Source organism: Bombus vancouverensis, chromosome 2 (assembly GCF_051014615.1).
Source record: "Bombus vancouverensis nearcticus chromosome 2, iyBomVanc1_principal, whole genome shotgun sequence".
In the NCBI taxonomy this organism is placed as follows: Eukaryota; Metazoa; Arthropoda; class Insecta; order Hymenoptera; family Apidae; genus Bombus; species Bombus vancouverensis.
The window spans coordinates 10,033,850-10,055,461 of NC_134912.1; the positions used below are offsets into that span (position 1 = coordinate 10,033,850).

A 21,612-nucleotide genomic window follows, 5' to 3' on the forward strand; every position below is an offset into this window, starting at 1 on the left:
CTTCCCGTTTCGTATTTTTATTTTCTACTGTTTAACCTTATTCCATTTATGAAAATTTATTTTATGCGGAATATAAAATTGCATATAAAAATTCTCTAATAAATAACGATTTTTCTTTCATATGGACAAACGAAGCAAGCGAGCTTTTCCTTTTACGATCTTCCGGTTTCGGCTTTAATGCAGTCCGATTTCTTATTTATCTCTAATGACGGAGGCGTAGGGCAAAGTAGCAAGTAATTGCGCGCATTTGTTCCGAAAATGAAGGTAGTCTGAGACCAAAAGATAGGAAGAGCCGGTTATTTCACCGGCAAAGGGCAGCCTGGTCTTTTTCTACAACAAGAGGGAGAGTGAAATACCTTTCCAGCTCCGTTTTCCGTTTCCTTGCAAGGAGGCGAACCACGTCCAGACTTCCATTAACCCCGTAATTTCGGTTTTGGCTGAACCGCAGACACCCCGACCTTCGAGATCAGGTGTTCATACTTGCTGTTTGTGTACGAATAAACATTCAAAGATACTCACACAGTCCGCAAGGTATACAGGATGGTTTACTTGCTGCTCTGGTCAAATACGCGAATCCTGGTTTGGATTTCTTAACCAGAAATAATAGCACTTTATTATATAGTTAACTCTGCTTCGTGTCTCCTATCTCATATCTTTTAAGATAAGATCTTTCACAGAAATGTATTCTTACATGAAAGTACGCCTGGAACTGTGATAATTAAAAATGAAATTATACAAGAGTAAAAAAAGAAAAAAGAAAAAGAAAAAGCTTAAAATTCTAAGGGAAAGACTGAAGTTATAAAATGAAAACGACGAGATAAGAAATGGTATAATAGAAATAAAAAGATACGTGGCACCGCTCCAAACTCTAAAATAGTACACTTCACAGGCAATTTCGAGAACAAGGAAGAAGACGATGTCATAAAACGGTAGTAATAAACCTGGAAGTATATCAAACAAATGAAAGAAATGAAAAGATATGAAAATAAAATATAAGTACACTTTGTCAAAGGTTAATTGCAGCAGATTTCGTAATTATTTAAATGAGAAATTCTTTGCTGCGCGCTGTTGGCGTTCCATTTAATTCTGTTTATTTCAAACTGGCGGAAGATTGTTTTAATTTACCAAATGTATTAAATGAATTGTAATTAGGAAGCTTGAAAACGAAATTTGTCAGTTAACAACACACCCTATATGCAGATTACTGTATACATACTCGTTCGGCTATGTGCACTGTTTTCGTACTCCTCGAGCGCAAATTGCGGATACTTGAGACACAGGATACCTAAGTAAAGTAGCCACTACCGACATTTTCGGGACAAGCACGTAAAGCAGCCGTTGTAAAAAAGTTGAAAGGCTGTAAAGGTCGGGCTTTACGCGTACCAACCGAATGTGTCGGAAACTTTAGTGTTATTTAAAACGATGCCCGAAAATTCTCATCCTTGAACTTGCGTCAATAATCACTTCGCAATTTGAAGAATATTTTTCGCCCTTTGAATATAACTGAGCCAAAAGTTCATTGCACCAATTCATCGTCAAAAATATTCGTATACTCTATAAAAAGGAATGTTTTATAGTCTACTTCTATTAAACTAAAATGTCACAAAAATTCAGTGCAAAGGTGGTTTGTTTTATGCCAAGACGTCTAAAAGCTATTTTATTATTGCTTTATATCTATGTTAGAAAGTAAATATGTTATCGTGTTACGTGTGCTTTATTTAAATAGAAATAGCCTTTCTGGTGTACGAGGACATTTATAGGTGACTGTATATCTGAATTTCTTTATTCTACTTATGAGAACAAGAAAACATCAGAATAGTAATTTGAATAGAGTTGTTTGGAAAAATTCTTCGTAGAAGACAAAAACAGTTCATGCGATTTCGGATAATTTTGTTTTCATAGAATAGTCGATCGAATAATGGATTTAGAAAGTGTTCAACCTTACGAAGACTAATTAGGGTAAATTCAACAAAATTCGGGAGTAGAATCATTAACTTATTAAAATAGGTTCTCAATCGGATGTCTGAGAAACCAAGAACCAGTCTCATTAATCCCTACGAAAGACCCAATCCGTGAAGAACAATGGAGATCCGCCCCAGACGGACTCATCGAAGACAAACAAACGCACGGCCGACCAAGAACAACGGACGACATCGACCAAGCCTTTGTACTTCGTAATTGAACGCCGCTGTCTTCTGCTCGCACAAGTTTTAGACGCTTCCAACCCAACAAAGGTTCGGCTAAAAGGAAACAGAACTGGGAATTTTGGAACAGCGAAATTTGATACTTTTACAGAAACTTCAAGTATATCGATCGTCCCCTTTCTCAGAATTTGTTCAATTTCTGTATTGACCCTTAATTTGGTCGATAATAGTGATCGATGATTATTTTTTATTATTAATTATTCATCAAATAATATCATAATATCAAATTAAATTTATTTTGAAATTAACGATTACACGATCTGATTAAGAGAAGATACACTGTATTATTGTAGACCTATTTGTTCCAATATTGAACACAAAATTGAAAAACAACCAAGTTAGTAGGTAAAATATTTTATAAAAAGCAATGAACGTGAAATCGACGTGAAAAAGATGAAAGATAAAAAACGTAAACGAAATTTTTAACACGAGTTAAAGCAGTTTGGGGATTAGACGAGATACCAAGAAACTGAAAACACAATGGTTTCAATACATATTGAATTGAAACACTGACTAATACAATATCGGAAGTTTGTTGAAGAGAGGATGAAAATGGTTTTAAAGTGTACTCGTTGATCGTCCTTTCTACGTTCCTGTATCGCATTAACGAAACAGTATCGTGTCTCGAGCATTTCCAGAACTTTCTGCAAACTCTAATAACTGAAACGGAATTTAATAAAGCACAGTACGAACGGCGTAATTGACATTTCGCATTCTATTTGCGTACGTTGCCCAACATTCGACCTGAATGCACTGTACCCTTGGTTACTACTAAATTCTATAATTCTTCGTTTCTCTTCCCTTACTTTCCGTCTTATTCTTCTCGTGGACCCATCTCGTGGACTCATCTTTCCTTCTCTGTTACTATCCTATTTTTAGCGTGACACGATAAATTAACCTACTTAGCGCAATACAAATATTAAAGCAATACGTAGATTGACAGATAAATTTTACTTTCATTAGCGAAATAACAATGCCTACGGTATTTGCTCGAGTTTATAACGTGCAACGTAAGAGCTACAAAATATAAAAACCGATACAATATAAAATTTTCTGAAATGCCACTCGACTGGATCTTTATATCCAATTTAATATATTTCGTTTAATTTCAATCGAACTATTTCTATTTCTTTATGTTTCATCAGACCCTTGAACTCAACTGAATATTCAATTCCAATCGAATTCATGAATCGCCTATTGAATTTGAAAATCCGATGGAAACCTTACACCCAATCGAAATCTTGAATCTAACATCAAGTCTTTGACCCCGCTCACAATGAGAATCTGGAGCATTGGAAACTCTAGAACCCTCAAGACTGTCTTTAAAATTTCCAAGCTTTAAATCTTCCCGGAGCGCAAATACATTCGAATACTATCTTTAACGTCTAGTTCCACGTTGTTTTTGGCAAAGAGAAAAGCTCGAGTGCTTCGCCATCGAGAACGTTCCCTTCGAAATAATTAAAGATCAGGATACCATCAGGATGATTCATGTATCCTATTTCGAGAACACTCATCTATATAGATTCAGTCGATTCGCTCGCGGTTTGATTTCAATTTCTATTCTCGGTTAACTGTCCACCGATACGAAACTAGTTAATGGACGTTCGAAATCACATAAATTCTTCAATGATAACTACGACGGTGGTCGGTTTCTCTTATCCGGAGATTTACTTCCTTGCCCTGGCCGGACCGGTAATAGTGGTTCGCGAAATTTATTTGCGGATTCGTGGTGAAACGTTAATTCGAAAAGGTCGGAAGGGAGCTGGAGGATCATTGAACGAGAGGCGGGTGAAATAAAACGAGCGCACCGAAACGAAACGGCCAAGGGAAATGAGAATGACGAAGGAGGATAGAGAAACGAAAGAAGGAAGAGCGTATACTGGCAGAAACAAAGAATCGCGACGAGAGAAGGAAGAGAGGGAAGGGTGAAAACGAAAAGGACCGACGGGGATTTCGCTAATGTCATTTTTTCAGGCCAATGGAAATTCTTTCCTCTTTAGCGTTTTAATCCACCTGCGTGCCTGTGTAATTTGATTCATTCTTGTTCCGCTTCTTTCTGTGAAGGCTGTTTCGGCTTTGCAGGGAAATTTGATGGCTACGGTAACCGCGTGAGAGTGAGGGAGAACGGTAAAACGAAATTGGACTCGTCGATGTTATCAAGAAACAAAAGCTAAATGAATCTCGATACTTTAGCCGTGTTTAATGTTCTTTTCGTAACGCGTGATCCGATAAAAGTATTTAATAGCGGTATAAAAATTGTAAGTACGTATCGTTGAAGTTTTATTTCGATATCGAGAAGATTTTCGGTTCCTTGGGGTAAAGGAAATTTTATAAATATTTGATAATTTCAATTTGAGAGCGCAATGTTCAAGATCGATCACGTTCATATTGTATCGATGATGGATGAATTTTTGATTATTTTATATTTCGAAATTTTTTCTCAGAATAGATTAAATATTTAACGACTGTTATGACAGCGTACAAGAATTTATTCGTTTCTAACGTTTATTACTAATTTCCAGCTCTATGTATCTACGGTGATACTTGATAAATATACGCGAAAGATGTTATGGAGCCTTGTAGATCTGACAATTATACCCCAAATCGTGGTACAAGGAATCGTACAACGGCGGCGAATTAACGCGAGTGTCTCGGAAGATAGCTGTTACGAGGGTGGGCGAAAAGACGAACGATGGAGGTAAACGAAAGAGAGCCGGGGCTCATTTCCCTTTTGCCACGACCAATGAGTTTTGAGGGCAAATCGTCGGAGCGAACGAACCGCGGAACTACCGAAAAGGATCAAGAATATTCACCTCTCGTTTTCCTCTTTATGATTTCCATCTCGTTCCCTTCTTTTCCCCTATTTCTTTCTTCGTCCAACGATTCTCCTGCCGCCTTACGTGTTACGTTTCTTCCTCGGCAACGGCCTCCTCTCGTATTAGTATCAGCCCTCCGATTTTCGAGCAGACGAACTTCTGATTTTATCGAGGCGGAGAGACGGTCGATCGAGCGGAAGGAACCGGAGATTGTCACGCAAATGAATTTGAAGTATTGCCATTTTACATTTCCACCTGTCTCCGGCCCCGCGACAATCCAACCGGCTCGTTCTTTCTGATTTTCCATTATCTTACCTTTCGTTTGCATCGGTCGTCGCTTGTTCGCCGATCGACCCACGCCACCATCTTCTCTCTATAAAACGATCACCGTTCACTCTAACATTTCGTTGTACTCGTCGTCTCCGTCTTGTCTCTACACGTGTCTCTCTCACACCGTCACTTGTTTCTCGTCCCCTTTCTTTTTATCAGATGCCCTCTGTCTGCTCTCCACCAACGAGGACGTCCTCTTCTTATCCATTTCTCTTTCGCGCGCCTCTATGCAGCCCGTTTCTATCCCTCCACGAGCTCTCACGATCGTTTCTCGTCGCTCGTTTTCCCCTTTACACAGGTACGCCTCCAGACCATTTCCCCTCCCCATCCGCCCAAACCTCTGGTTGCACCCTCGCGTCGCGTCGTGCTGCCGAGTGTCCGCGATCGATGCACCTGGCTGCATTTGCAAGTTCAGCGACTGAACGGAATCGGCCGAGACGACAAATCGAACGGAATCGGAAATCACAATAAGACCGACGAAAGCAACGCGATTCTTTCCTAGCAGACGCTAGCGAGGGATGGCGATAGACCATTTTGTTTCGCTGCCTTATCGAAGTGACGGGGAATTCGGTTTATCAGTGCGACCATTCCAACAGCAGGAGGCGATCGCGTTAAACTGTGCCCTCTCTCTTTGCTTTTCAAAGAGTATCAATGACGTTGAATTCAAAGCGAAAACGCGTCGAATGCTTTTGTATCTCGTGGAATGGATAAGATTGTCAGTGTGATATCGTTTCTTTAATTAGCGATTGTAATTACAGCTGTGATCGAAGTACTATCAGTTGTACTTTTCAACTGCTTTACTACAACAAGTAGTCTACCTTTTATTCGGATATCTTGAAGATGCGAGAGCTTGCCAAATATGCGCGACAATCGTTTTGATCATTTAACTTTTAGAACCGACATTTTTCTTTCAGAATAAAGGATTGCTATTGATTGGAATTTTTCGTTCTAGCGAAAGAACAAGGACTAATGACTATCGTAATTGAATTATTTAGAAATAAAACAATAATACGATAATTATATAATAATATAGCAACAAATAATAATAGTCAGTGTCGAAACATACAAACGGATAGGAATATAAATCACGACTGGAAATCATATCGCGTTTTAGTAAATTGAAAAATAACATTAAACGTCAAAATCTGTCCAATTCTCGAATTTCCAAAGCAATTATAACAAGGAAGGTTCTTCTTGACCATCGATCGTACTTCATAATAAAGGAAACAAGAATGAGTAGATCCAAGAGTTCTTCAGAAATCAATTTATAAGCAGTTACCATCCTCCGTGGAGGTCGCGTCGGCCTTGCCTCTGCCTTGAAATAACTCGATTCGTTCCAGACTTGCGTATTAAAAGTTCTTCCATTTCTACAGGGTACAATAATATTATCAGTCAGTCAGTTAAGTCACCTTGCTATCCGCGTAGAAAATTCCCATTAAAAGATTTCAAAGGATAAGAACATAAAAGAGATCCTCCTACCTCGAAGAATACAATTGAAAGGAGGATGATCGTTAAATTATTGTAAAAGATATTTTTGTTCGGTCTTAGACGTCGCGATCGCTGTACCTTTTAACCTGTTTATCTATGGGCATTGTCTAAGGACGAGGTATACATTATATATAGTATACATTGTAAATCTGTTTGTTTGAACACCATGTTCGTTTTTCACATGTCGCTTTAATCTAATAATCAGATCTTATATTCTGTTTGATGCAAGAGCTTCTCAGAACAATCACGGAACAGGAAGTTTTATTAAAGACCAATTAATTTCCTTCTAGTTCTTGCAAATGTAACTATGATACATCTTATTTTTAATAGAAGGAATATTAAGGAATCCTGAAAGTTAGAAGAAACCCAATCTTAATCGACGACGTGAATGATACAAGTTGGCCCCGGTTTTAAGATAACATTTAGAATTACGTCTGTAAATTTAATGAAAGAAATTTGAAGCTTCCGAAGCTTGGAAAAGACCAATCCTCACGACGTATACACCGTTCGTTACACACCAAATACGAAAGAAATATTTGAGGTCGATTCGTATTCGATCGGAAACATCTTCTCTGTTTGACTTCCAGAGAAAATTTATAAATCGAAAATTCAAGTCAGCCTTCTTATTTCGTAACGATATATATGTATATATATATACGTAACCTATACTGAAACCCGACGAGTATAAACTTCTTGTATCCGCAGGCAAATTCTTGCTTCGACGTTATTGCGCTCTGTCGCAACAACGGAAGGGTAATTTCACGGAACCAATGGCGCCCGTACAACATCAATTCCGACACCCTACATAAATATTATATTCCCCGATAATACTAGCCGCTATAAAACTCTGCATTAATCACCGAACAAGAAATACCACCCTCTAGCCGGCGTAGACACAAAACGACCACTTATCCCTGCCGGGCTTTCTCCGTTTCAAAGCCTGCGGCTATTCCGCAACCTCGTAAATCGCGACGAGAGAGGCAAGCATACGGAAAGAGAAGGAGAAAAACTGGTGCTTGGCAAAAGACAGACAGCGGAGAACAGACAGAAGACAAGTTAAAGATGGAGAAGAAGGTTGATAAAACGGTGAAATGATTGATAGAAATTGAAAGAAAGAAGAATACGTGCATTGGCAGTTGTAAGCATCAGGGAACAATATTTAGTACAAATTTCATTCTTTTAATTACTTCTACTTTCTAGTTATTTTATCATTAAAAAATGTGCTTTTTGTATATTATAGTCTTTTATTTTATAATTTTCTTTCGTGAGAAATCTCTCCCTTTGTATCTTATAATTTAAAACGAAGCAAAGCTTGTTAGAGTTTGTCAATAAAACTATAGTGTTTTAATACGTACTACGTCAGCGATGTGTACTTCCATCTACAAACCCGTTTGATCGTTTTAAACACAAGTTTTGATAAAATACATTTTTTAGTAAAAACCGCAGCTCGCAGACATAGCATAGCGTTAACTTGATCCTTGGAGAAAATGGAGATTCGTAGGGACTGGAGGAACAACCGGTGGAGGTGCGTTGTAAGAGCGAAGAGAGCAGGATGAAGGAAGAAACTATCCCCTGGACCGCTGTTTTAAAATGTTCCCCGCGATGAAATAAATTGGCGCCGGCATGTTTACACGTTGGAGGCATTCTAGGTAAAAATTCGTGGAGTGTAGCAAAGCGGAACAGAAAAGGTGGATGGTGAACCGGAAAAAAAGGGTTAGGAGCCGGCTGATGTCGAGCAGCGGCGGCAACCGGGTTCCGAACCGGGCTAAGTTGTGTTTAATTAATGACCGGACTAATTAAAAGCCCAAAGAAAAATACAGCCACGCGCCGGCCAACCGACCCCTAACGCCGTCGACGTAAGAGGTCTCTAAAATACTCGTTCCAGGCTCATTCATAAAGGTAAATCGTAGGTGGTAATTGAAAGAAATGATAAAACGCGTATTGCCTCCTGACTAATAACTTTTTCGTTCGCCATCTTCCTATATTCGTTCTTTGTACCTTCAGATAGAGGATAATTGATTTTTGATCATAATTAATTTTTAAACGAATATGGATGCGAATGTGAATGTGAATAATTTTCTTCGATAATTGGATTTCTAATAAAAAAATAGTACGCGTTAAAAGTGTGAAGAATCTTTCGAGGAAAATATCTCTGGTCCAGTGTAAAAGAATGAAACAACAAATATTAAAGTTTCAAAGAGAAATGGCAACAGAAGTAATATTCTGTGTCTTTCTGGATAAAAGTTGCTTTCCATTTGTTGATCTTTCTTCAATAATGTACCGAAAGATTGCGAGACCAAGAAAACCCAGAAGAGAATCCCTTACAGCTTCCTTCAAGCTGTCTTTACATACACAAAAGAACTTTCTTCTTTGTTTTCGCCTTTTCGCCAGATCTTTTAACAAAATTAATATCTCCGACTGCAATAAAAACGGCTGATTATATTTCACGCCACTATACGAACACGTCACATGGTAAACATATTTAACTACATGTTTATAACCAGAAACATTAAAACAAATATAACAATCGTTCGTTGTTTCGATAAAAAATATACCATCGTGTGTATTGTTAAATTTAAAGGAAACACTTGTCACTGTAATTTTTGTAGTGCGCTCAACACGTGTCCGAACATATTTCTGGTTACATGATAGGTCGAGCTCACAAAACTGCCGATCCTGTGAGAAATACCTTCTGTTACTGTGCTGAAAGTCTGTGAAATAAATCGTTCGCCTTTATAAGAAACCCTTCGACATCGAGGAAAACCTTCGCTATTAATCTACGATCTCAACATCTAAAGTACCAATCGACTACGTGTCACCGTTTTTATTACATAATAAATTACCAAGACATAATCCGTCACACTTACTTCCTTTCAACAGCGGACGAAGGATTTCACAGGGCCGTTACTCCAAAAACATTGAGCACGTCGAAGATCGACCAGATTGCCAACAAACCAAAGAATATCTTCATTTCGTTTTGCATATTGGCCGGTATTCTTAGTACACCCTCTATAGGATGTACATATATAGATAGAAGATACGAACATTATATTAAAATTCTTTCAGGCTATTCAAATATCTACTTTGAATCATTTAAAGGAGAAAAATCAACGTTGGAATTTAGCCTGAATATGGAAGTTAATTGTTCGCAGTCTTTTATTTCAAAATCCAAACTCCACAAATCGCTTGATCCCTTCCCCTCCTAGATAAATGTGTGAGACTATTATATAATAATTTCAATCGTTCTTCAAATATTGAAATATCTCGCTCGCGTAAACTATGGATCCAGGCAAACGTTGACCCACTACGCGCGCGTTTGTTGCGATTTAAATATCTGTATGTGTTCACGCTTATCAATTCCAAATGAAAATTTCTCGCTGCCATGCACGCGATCAACATTGAAACATATATATATACATATACATATACATATACATATGTATAAAAAAAACGGTGAATCGTTTTTATTTGCTGTATTCGTATTCATGCTGTCCGTGATACGTACAAAAGTTTTAAACGTCGAGTATCAATTTTATCAAATAATCCATCTACCCCTTTAGTTGCACAATCGCAAGCCCGTTCACAAATGGGCAAACACGCGTCAGCCATAAACGTATGAATAGTATGCAAAGCAAACATCGATTGCCACAAACGTATACCGCGTCTCGCACACTGCTCAATACGAGCATTCTGCCAATATTCGACGTCGACGATTGCAAACCAGCTAATTAAATAATTAATTGTTATCGTATTAGACAGACCAATGTGATTGGACCATTATTACACGCAGATTCTGCGATCCTTGCTTTATATCAAAATACGATTTCGTTCTTATCTAATTTTTCTCGTTAATTACGTACAATATTATAAATAGAAAAACTTCGCAACATCGCACGCGCTAGAAGATGAGTAAGAATTTTTCAATATTGCAAATCTTGATCGTAAACAGTAGATAATACTAAATAGACTTGGAATTAGCAATGCTAGATTTACACATTCACATCTAATCTTCTAATATGACTCACCAACGTATGATGTTTTTAATTGCTAAAATACTGTTCGATTAGAACCTTCTGTTTAGCTATCCTATATTACAGTTTAGTTCTAAATATTAGATCAAGATAATTTTTGGTGAATAACAAAATTTCAAAATTGTTCTCCTTTTAAAAAATGTACAATATTTCATAATAAGATCTAATCTCCACGATATTTTCGCTGTTCATTATCATCGTTAACATTCACATACGGTTGACTTGATATCCAAAATTCATAGTATCTTACTAATACGAAAACCAAAAAGTTTACATTATTTTAATAACAAATTTCATATGCAGGGTGGTTGGTAACTGGTGGTACAAGCGGAAAGGGGGTGATTCTACGCGAAAAAAGAAGTCGAAAATATAGAATAAAAATTTTTCGTTTGAGGCTTTGTTTTTGAGAAAATCGACTTTGAATTTTCGCTCGGTACGCGTGCACTTTATCACGTCTCGTTATAACGGATCTCACTGTTGTCTCGATGGAAAAATTAAAAAAAGAAAAATAAAAAAAATTTTTATTCCATATTTTCGACTTCTTTTTTCGCGTAGAATCACCCCATTTCCGCTTGTACCACCAGTTACCAACCACTCTGTATAATTAATAACTTTATAATGCACATACACCTCCTATTGTAAACACGAAAATATACGATTCTAAATCGATAAAGAGATAAAACTAGTCCTCCCGGAACTATTCTCCTTTTTGTCCTCTGACATTTGTTTCTAACAGCAAACAGAAAAAAGATATGACTTTTCCCAATTTCGTGCACCGTTCTATAAAACTGGCATCCATTTCCTTCCCTATAAATATGCGTTCTCCGCAATGGACTGATTAAAAAATCTATTAACGGTAAACACATTTCGTAGTTGAATTTATCCGCAAATGAAAGTGATCGAAGTCGACGAAGCCGTGAAATAAAAGTCAACGCGGATTACGGTGCAGAACATCGTCGTAGATAAAAAAAAATCTCGACACCGTTTGGAAATTCCTACAGGAAATACGATACATTCGGATCGGACAAAAAAGTTCATGTAGCGGCGAGCCGGAGTCATAAATAACGGAGTTGCGATATAAATAACGAGTCGGTGCTAATTTAGATCCCTGGCCGGATAAAGCCAATATCAAAGGTAGTATTCGTTCTAGAGCCCGGTTGGACCGTTTCAGCGCCACAGCCATCGCGCTTTTGTCGTAGATCAAACAGCACTCTTTTTTTTTTTTTTTTGTTTTTTGGTGAATCATCGAAATGTCTTTGCCCGTTTGTGTTACAGCGCTGTTGCTCTGGTAAAACGTTTATCGCGGCGAGATTGCTGCGAAAACACGACGCACAAAAAATATTGCACGTATACCCTATAAAATTGCACTCCTGAAAACTGAAAGTACGATTTACGCGAGATTAGCAGTCGCTTGCCAAGTTGCCAAGGTTTACGAACTACGCATGATATTGGAAAAATTAAAAATGTTACGAAATTTATTAAACGAGATAATCACATAAATGATAGAAAATATTTTCTAAAAGAAATTCGCGACAAATACTTTTTCAAGCTATTAATCGACATAAATCGACTTATCTAATTTATTTAAAAATAGAAAGTTTATTCGTTCGAAATGATTACTCCAGATCAAGTGTGCAAATTTTCACCGATGTAAAAGCAATTCTGGTGCTTGTAACGAAGTAATTTTTCGAAGATAACATTTTCTACAATGACGTTCTCTCGTCTCATTTGAGGTGACGTTTTCCATTCTCAGACGAAAGCCAATTTGACGAACACGCTCTCGCTGTTCATCAGATACAGAATCGCTCAATTCTCGATCATTGAACGAGCTTGTAAGTTTACGAAACGAGTGGACGTGCGTGTTGTTTAAGTAGCGATAAAAACATCGCGAATCCAATCCCGGAAAAAACCAGTCGAGGTAAACACCGTGTAGGTGTGGTAATTACACTTATAGTCCTTCACTGGGCTGACGCTAACTATACCACGTAGATACCAGGTTTCCCCCATTTGAAAGAACAGTCCTCCTCCGCTGTCACCTTCGCAGAGACTGGAACCTGCGAATAGAATGATTTATCATGGTTATTGTCAATTGTATTTCCGCTGCTGATAAACATAGCATAGCAATTAGACTGAGTTTCAATGTATTTCCTTTACTAGCATTTGTACGATACGATGGAAACAAACGTTGAAATACAAGTCAACTGTGCGTGTGTACTGCTTAATCGACTTTTTGATTTTGAAACGTAGAATCACACGGTATATTTATTATGTTCGTTGCAATAGGTTCTTGGAAATTATAAATCACCTATTAAAAAAAAAAAAGAAAAAACAAAATAAAAAAACAATTATTAAAGTATCAAGTATCTGTATTAATACGATTATAATCTCTGAAGGTATATAACATCTAATTAAAAATATAGATAAGAATTGTGCAATAGTTGAAAAAAATTAATAAAATTCACCGATTGATAATATAATTCATTCTAAACGTCTACTTACCATTCAAATTACCGGCACAGAACTTGTCCGACGTAATGTATCCCCGGAAATCAGATGGTACAGCCAATAAACATTGGTCATACGGTATATACGGCATGCTCACTTCCTGCAGGACCTTACTAGGCGTATCTTCAATCGTTTTGCCCCAGCCAACAGCCTGAAATGAACAACGTCTAAAGCCTGGAACCATTCACGATTCCCAATTAGAAGCACATTACTTTCATAACAAAGCGGACAAAATAAAGAAAGAAAATCGCAGGCAGATGGGAATCAAATTAATTGCTGAAATAGAACGATGTCGCGGCATAACGGGCGTGTGAATTAATTACGGAAATATAATCCAGCGTGACTTAATTAGCCAGCTGAAACCAGTCACGGAAGAGGAAAGGTAGGTAAAAAGGCCGGAAATCTGGCGAGAAAATAGCGTTGCAGCTTGGCTGAAATTAATCAAGGTAATACGTTGCCGTAGCTGGATATTTCTTAATTAATAACCAAGATCTTACCTTTCCGTTTTGGCCAACTTGCAGCTGTTTCCGTTCGTACATATTGTCCCAATCCATGCAGATCGGACGCACCTGAGCGGTTAACTCGAAAGAACTAGTCAATTTCAAAAGGGCTATATCTTGAGCGAAATTCCCTCTCGCCCCTATATATCGTTCCGGTGTCAAAATCTCGGCCAACATCGATTTTTGCTCGTAATTCTCGTCCGTGTTCCAATCGCGATAGTGCTTGCCCGTTGCCACCGCGTACTTCGATTTGTCAAGCACTGTATTGTACACCTCGTCGTAGAAACAGTGGGCAGCTATCGAAACAATGTTTGCCATCCTTTATCCGTGATATGTGCTACTGTGTATATTGCATGCGAGTAGTATTTGGACACTTTCAGATTATTGCAAATATGTAAAATATATACTCTGGTTCAAAGGTACATTTATCATAGAAAACGTCCATATGGTATGCGTTATATGAAATATTTTGAGATACTACTAGCATTATTATGAGACACGATTGTCACAATTACTGTCACAAAAATTATCTGAAAATGCATATGAAAATTACAAGATCCTCGTTGCAAACATATGTGTTTGGTAGGAAATTAACATACAGCGTGAATAGCCATCTCGTTGAATGTCGATGTTTAATAATATATTGGATAATTGTCTGTTTAAATAGTTCCGTGTTCTATGCGAAATGTATAGTTGTACTAAATATCGTGTAATTAAATTGCACACTAATTGCAAATACTTAACGCCAGTGTAGCTGATGGAAAGCACTTTTTTGTGATATCTTTTATTTTATCTGTGAATATGAAATGCAACTGCCAAACATATTCGCGTGATTTCAAAGTAGGAATTTATTTTCTCGAACGAAATTACCTGATACAACTAGATTGTTGCTTATAAGTGTGCCCCCGCAAATTTGCTCGTACTCGTTCGCGGAGTTTTTGCGGTAGATGCCAACATGCCACGGAAATACTCCGAACTTTGCCTCGAATCCGTTCACGACCAACGTGTTACCTTGTGAAATGGGTATTCCACACTCTGACGAAGCAGAATAAATTAAATTAGATCGAATACATTAGACCTTGCTTGAATTAATAACAGTGGAGAAACAAGCAAGGCTAATTCATAAAATGTCTGATTCATATTTCTCATAAAAGATTTTTTTTTCTTTTTTTAGCGACATGCAATAACATTGGTCGTTTCTATGTCTTCACTTTTCTAAAAATTTAATTTATTTAAAAAAAGAGATCCTTCCAAGTACAAAATGCATTTGGGAAACACTTAACAGTTTGTGGCTAGTCTGTTGTTTTGTACAAAATTTATTCAGTCTCAATGACCAAAATTTATCAAGAATGTATTAACTGCTGTTATTAATTTTGCAAACGTACTATTTATGATTACAAGCGTGTAAATTAGTCTTTGCTCTGTTCTAAGAATCAGAGCAGCATGTTGGAAACAAGATACGTAAAATCATCATTACCTGGAAGACAACGGAAAAGACGACGGTCCCATAATCCGTCTTCTAGACAAGTGACTGTACGATACGCTGGGTCATTCGTCACGGACAATTTGTAAGACGACTTGCACGACAAAGTCGCCACCGTTCCAGGTTTAATTCGATCGGTGCAAGACACCTCGTTTCCTTGGTACGAGCATAAAATATTCACCGTGGTACTGTTCAATGGTGGACATATCCCTGTTGCAATGAAATTTTGATGAAAGAGAAATATTGGTGAAATATTAATTTCTAAACAAATAATAAAAAGATTCTTTCTATTTTTCTCGCTTTTTACTTTAAATTCAATATTTTTTATAAAAAAGCTTGTTCCACTTATACGAAATATTGTTGAATATATCATTTATTAAGTATTATATTATAACGTTATTATTCTGATTATATTTGAAATGTCATTATTTAAACTATAGTCATGTGATTCTTAATTATGTATATTTTATACAGGAGAGCTGGGGATAGAAAAACTGCAGCGAAGAGGGAATAATCAATAATTCAAATAACACGTTGGATAACACAGTAATTAATCAATTAATTTACGAAATACCAGTGAATTAAATAAATTTAATCCTATTTAGTTAACTATATAGATTTAATTTAAACAAATGGAGCGAATATTCTCGGATTCGAAATCAGTTCAACTAGAATCTATTACTATCATTCGAGTTGAAAATGGTAGAATGGTAAACGGTAGAACCGAGAAATCTTTATGGCTCACGCTCGTTTCTATCGTAATATATTTCACCAAATAAATATTTCTCGAAAAATTTCAGTTTTATACGTGCGTGAAGTATAAATCATAAGATAGATTTAAAAAAATGTCAGACATGCAGCTTGAAATTTTAGCATTTCGTAAGACTAAACCTTTGATGTTGTACAATTATTTCTTTATCTTTCATCGTTTAAATTAGTCCAGTCGCATAGTTAATCGATTCTTTTTACGTTAGCGCTAGATCTCTAACTATTCCAACACAAACACGACAGTAATCATTGTTGCACACATCTAATATTTAACTATTTGTAAATATCATAACTCGTAATAATTACATGGAGACATGCAATCGTTACATCACTTATACGTTGACATAATATAGATTGAATAAAGCGCGACATAAAACAAGGAACTACAGCCATCAAAATCAAGCTGGAATTTGTCGGAAAATAAATTCGTCGATAATTCTAAATCGAGATCTCTGAATTTTCTTTTCCATCGACACTGTTTTACTCTTACAGAACTCTCGACGTAAATTACTTTCGCTAATTTAGTAAAATCTGTAATCTAATGAACTTACTGAGACACGAGGGCAGGTTGTACCATTTGTCGTTGAAGCAAACAGGAACGGCACTTCCGTTCAAAATGTAATTGTGCCGACAGGTGTAATTCAGAATGCTGTTACTAGGAACTTTATCTCCGGGACGTTTCGGGCAAGGTTTACCACAGCCACCCAGTTCGTAACTTCCACCTTCGGGTTGTTCGGGAAGGACGCAGCCGTTTCCCGATTTTCTACAATGTCCAGCCACGATAATTAACAGTGTCGTAATTAAACGGACAGCAAATAAGAGAATAATTGAATTCGTTACAGCAGAGTTTTCTTTTGCCGTTTCTTAGTTAGCACGTTGACTGTCACACGCTTTTTATATATTTTTCCCTGGGAATAAAATATACTATACTATGACATTTAATTCTTACAACATATTATATTGTATTGGTGCATTTTTTCTGCGACGATGTTATCTAAGACATTTACATTGTAAAAAGTTTTAGTTCATGAAATTTATATCATAAATAAAAAAAAAAGAAAAGTTATTTTAATCATTATCGAAGCTTTAGTAACGTGGGTCATCGACGAGCATTGCGACAATCAACGTGCTGAGTTTCGCTATCTTTGCATTTTTGATAACATTTTCTACGCAAACAATCGAAAAATGTCGCGTGTAACACGTACTTCTTCTTGGTTCTTAAATATTTTGTCGTGACTTGTATTTATCTTTCATCCAAGTAAATTAACTTACTTGTCACATTCGCGTTCGTCGCTCAAATCGCGACAATCGAATTTATCGTCGCACCTTGCTGTCTTCGGTAAACATTCGCCGCTTCCACAACGGAACTCGTTTTTCCTGTTTTCGAAATGACAACAAACGTTGATTACGTGTTTGAAAACACATGGTGTGCAGTGTATTTCTGTGATTGTATCGTTGCATTTCAGGTAAAGTAGAGGAAGCAGAAACAGAATCAGGGAAAAATTCGAGAAATTTGTCTAACCATTTCGGGACGAATTTTTTCTTCCTAATCATAACGCGTTAATGTAATAACATTAACTCTAATACGGTCAAACTTGAAAAGAGATAGATTAAATGTAATTCTAGAAATAATGACAGGCTAATTTTCGTAGGATAATTTTTAAAGTAAGGGCCATTATTATGTGAGATCCTGTATTGCAATAAATCTTTCTAAAAGCTACCTTGGACGTGCAAGCTGGAAAGAATTAAAATATAAATATATTATATTCCATTATCTGCGCTCTTTTATCTAAAACTTCATAATATTATAACGTTCACTGAAAAACTAAATCTAGAATCATCATCTGACTGGAATTTTTAATACAAAATTTTCCTCCGCTTCAGATTCATTTTGCTCAATCTAACGATCCAAACTGTTTGCTCTTCGAATATCTCATAACTTCCAACAAAATCCGATACAAAATGAAGCACTTACAATATACAAATTACGAGAATTTAAAAAAAGAAAGGAGAACGATTGTTCGATACAAAATGGTATCGTATAGCGATGTCGGATTTCACGTATCAGTTAACAGGAAGCGAAACTAACGATTCGAAATCAAGCTACAAACGTACACTTGTTTCTATCGCTATTTACCCGAGTAGATCGTGTTCCCCGAATCGAGTTTCCATCAGTAATCTCACCATGGCGCGCGTTTGTCACTTTTAGTTAACTGAAATTCATTAGGACAATTTGGATGGGCGAAATATTTCATAGCCGGATATAGCAAAACTGCCTCGATTGTCGAATACGCGTTTACTGAAAAGCAATCCGCGCGATACGATACCGTTCGTATCGTATGATATCGTATCGTATCATGTCGTATCGTATTTAATCGTTACGAATTTTATTGTTCATCTGTTTGTCATTTGTATCGTATGTCACGCTTATTACGCGATTCCTTCGAATTATGCAGATAACGAAAATACAATCTACTATATATATAAAAATACACTTGGAAGTGCAATATTAAAAATACCAAAAACATGTCTTCGTTTCTAAAGTAAAACGTTTCCGTCTATGGATGAATTGATAGATACTTAATTTTTATTTCATGCAAATTATGAAATATTACGGCCGAGTATATACGAGTCCATTTATTATACTTGGATATTCAGACAGACTTATCAACCTGTCAAGCTATACATCGGCTATATTTTTCATTTTGCTTAATTATAAATTAAAATTTACCATATCCCTATTGTCCTACTTTTTTCTTTCGTACTCAATAATTTTATTTCGTATCGATCGAAATTTAACGTGACTATTAGGAATTATAAAAAGAAATATTCCGATTATGGTATAAGAGTGAACAATTTACTTAGATATTCATTCGATTCTAATTTGCGATAATTCCTTATTCCAGAGATGGATCGAGATCATCTAGGAACAATGTTGCTATTATTTTAGACGAACATAACATTTAACATCAGGCTGCCTGCCATCTCTAAATTATTCCAAGTATCTTTCACATAATCAATTCTATAATATTCAGTTGCTACGTGACCGAATCACTAGCTATTCTTGAACGTTCGAATTGCTCAGTTTCACAAGCATACTTATCAACCACGCAGTCCAATACAGTCCTTATGATCAGGTCTGTGACTACGCGTTTCAACATATGCAAATACCGTATTACACGTACGTTTGGTATACGGTTTTAAGCTTTCACGTTTCTACACTTTTAAATACAACACTTTTAAGCAACGTTGTCTGACAGAGACTCGATCAGAAAAACCGGCATGTGCATACATAACGCAGTTGTTAACGTTTATTTTCTATACAAAATTGGAAGTAACAGATGAAGAAATTATTTTCTATTTCATTTATCTTATCTTTCTTCGATATTTTAATCCGTTGTAAAAGGATCAATGAAACTTGAAAACCTCGAGAAATCTACCAATCATATTTTTCATTCTTATTTAGTTGAAGAACAAAACTCACCTGCACCGAGTTTTGTCATCAGAAAATCGTTCATTGAACATCTCAATTTCTTCATCATCACGCGGTGTACCATCTCTCGAAGATGAATCTTTTGACACGTTATCGTTTTTCTGTGGTTTGTCGTTGTCATAATCGAAATTCTGTCTTTCTTTATCAACTTTATTATATAAACCAGATGGACCAGGAGGTGGACCAGGCTCATGTCCAGGAGGCCCATGTCCAGAGGGTTCATGTCCAGGAGGACCACCACCACGGTTTAATCCAGGTGGAAATCCAGGAGGACCACCACCCCGATTTAATCCAGGTGGAAATCCAGAAGAACCACCATCACGATTTAATCCAGGTGGAAGTCCAGGAGGACCACCACCACGATTCAATCCAGGTGGAAGACCAGGAGGACCACCACCACGATATAATCCAGGTGGAAATTCAGGTGGACCAAGTCCAGGAGGCCCTCGACCACCTGGAGGACCTCTTTGTGCATTAAATTTGTTTCGTCCACGACCAGGAGGATCAGGGGAATGTCCCCATTGTGGGCTTCTTTTCAATCTGCCAGCGTCGTTCTGATCGGCCGCTAACAAGGTAGAAATAATAATTGCATCGTGATGATAAATTTCTAAACGTTATCGTGAGCACATTGTTATGCCGAGCCGGTTCGTGACTGTCATGCGAGTCGCTTCCGGAAGAGGCGTGAGTTATGAAAGAACTCGTTAAAATGTTTACTTCAGTGAGCGTTTAAGAAAAGATAACTAAAGTTTGATGCAATGAATCCTTTTTTAAAGATGAGTGAATTAATTAATCTACCATTCGTTCGAAGACGAACACCTACATATAATTATAAATTTAAAAACATGCTATTTCTTCAAAGTGTATAAGTCTTCGTGTGATAAAAATGATAAACTATTGAAATTCTCAGCTCTGTTTCGTAAAATGGTAATTTTGATTTACAAAGTGTTGCTAAACGTTCAGATCTCTCAAAATGATGCAAACACACATCTGAACTATTATTCATCTCAAAAAATATAATTTCCAGTCACCAAAACTATCTTCACTGCGCTCTTATCTTTCGTTCGCTAAATTCTCTACCCTATATTAAAAAAGAAAAAGTAAACTTTTCCAAAAAGCATCAACCAATAGCAACCATTTAAAAATCGCTCGGAGCGCAACTGTTGCACTCCCTATGTATCCCACGCACGCCATGCACATGTTTTTGCCCCCATAAAACTCGATGACGATCAGTCGTGGAAATCGAGCTTAACATCAGCTACTCACGCGACGCTGATAGATCAGTCAACAAGAAGACCACCAAAAGTACAACGCGCGCATTCATAACTGTGCTAACTCCGCAATACCATTGCGACCATCGACGGTAGTCGAGAAATGACTGACAATCGTGGCGACTTAAAAACCGATTTGTTGCTCGTCCACGGATATCTGGGGCGTGCCACGATAACACACACGAGTTCCAAGAGAACTGGAAACCTTGACAGACAACGATGAACTGGTCGCCTTCACTTCGTGTCGTCACCAAACCGAAAGTCGACTCTAGGATCCTTCGAAAAATATACTACAGTGTAGCGGCTACACGATGACCGTGAACATGTCAGAAAATTCCAATCTGATAAATGTGTGTGTATATACATATATGTTTTTGCATGTAATTAGTTGTGATTTAGGAAGAAAAAAAGTTCGGGAGAAAATAATCGATACAGGAAGATTTTTTGAGTGATTTCGTAAAATCGTGTAACTGTTCGTAAAGTGGCTTTCGTGGAATCGAGTGGCTGATTATAATTATCGATTATTGGGATTTTTGGGATTTTTGAATATTCATGGTTTTCCTATTTGATATTGTATTATTTAGACTTTATTCGATTATCTGTAATTGATTGATCTCTTTACGTAATTTGTTTTAATCATCGCTGAAATGTCACAAACTCACGTGATGTTGGTATGTTCGATAAAATGAATAAAAGGTATCCTTGATTGATTATTCATCGGAAACT

General features: G+C 36.9%; 1 protein-coding gene across 1 annotated transcript; it reads right to left on the reverse strand.

Moving 5' to 3' along the window:
* Positions 1–10,274: 10,274 nt before the first annotated feature.
* On the reverse strand, positions 10,275–21,107 carry LOC117163244 (modular serine protease-like). Its single transcript, XM_033345353.2, has 9 exons — positions 20,882–21,107; positions 19,610–20,183; positions 17,398–17,502; positions 16,677–16,888; positions 15,352–15,567; positions 14,745–14,909; positions 13,872–14,170; positions 13,369–13,525; positions 10,275–12,923 (listed from the first exon to the last, which is right to left on the reverse strand). The coding sequence occupies exons 1-9, from the start codon at positions 20,937–20,939 to the stop codon at positions 12,736–12,738; spliced, it is 1,974 nt and encodes a 657-aa protein (XP_033201244.2). The 5' UTR covers positions 20,940–21,107; the 3' UTR covers positions 10,275–12,735.
* Between the last annotated feature and the right edge of the window lie 505 nt (positions 21,108–21,612).

Bases quoted from the DNA above. Each gene is read 5' to 3' on its own strand.
- LOC117163244 (XM_033345353.2), bottom strand. From the start codon at position 20,939: ATGAATGCGCGCGTTGTACTTTTGGTGGTCTTCTTGTTGACTGATCTA. The intron at 17,503-19,609 runs GTGAGTTTTGTT...TTTCGAAAACAG, and splicing joins GATGACAAAACTCGGTGCAG to GAAAAACGAGTTCCGTTGTG. The intron at 15,568-16,676 runs GTAAGTTCATTA...TCATTGCAACAG, and splicing joins CAACCTGCCCTCGTGTCTCA to GGATATGTCCACCATTGAAC.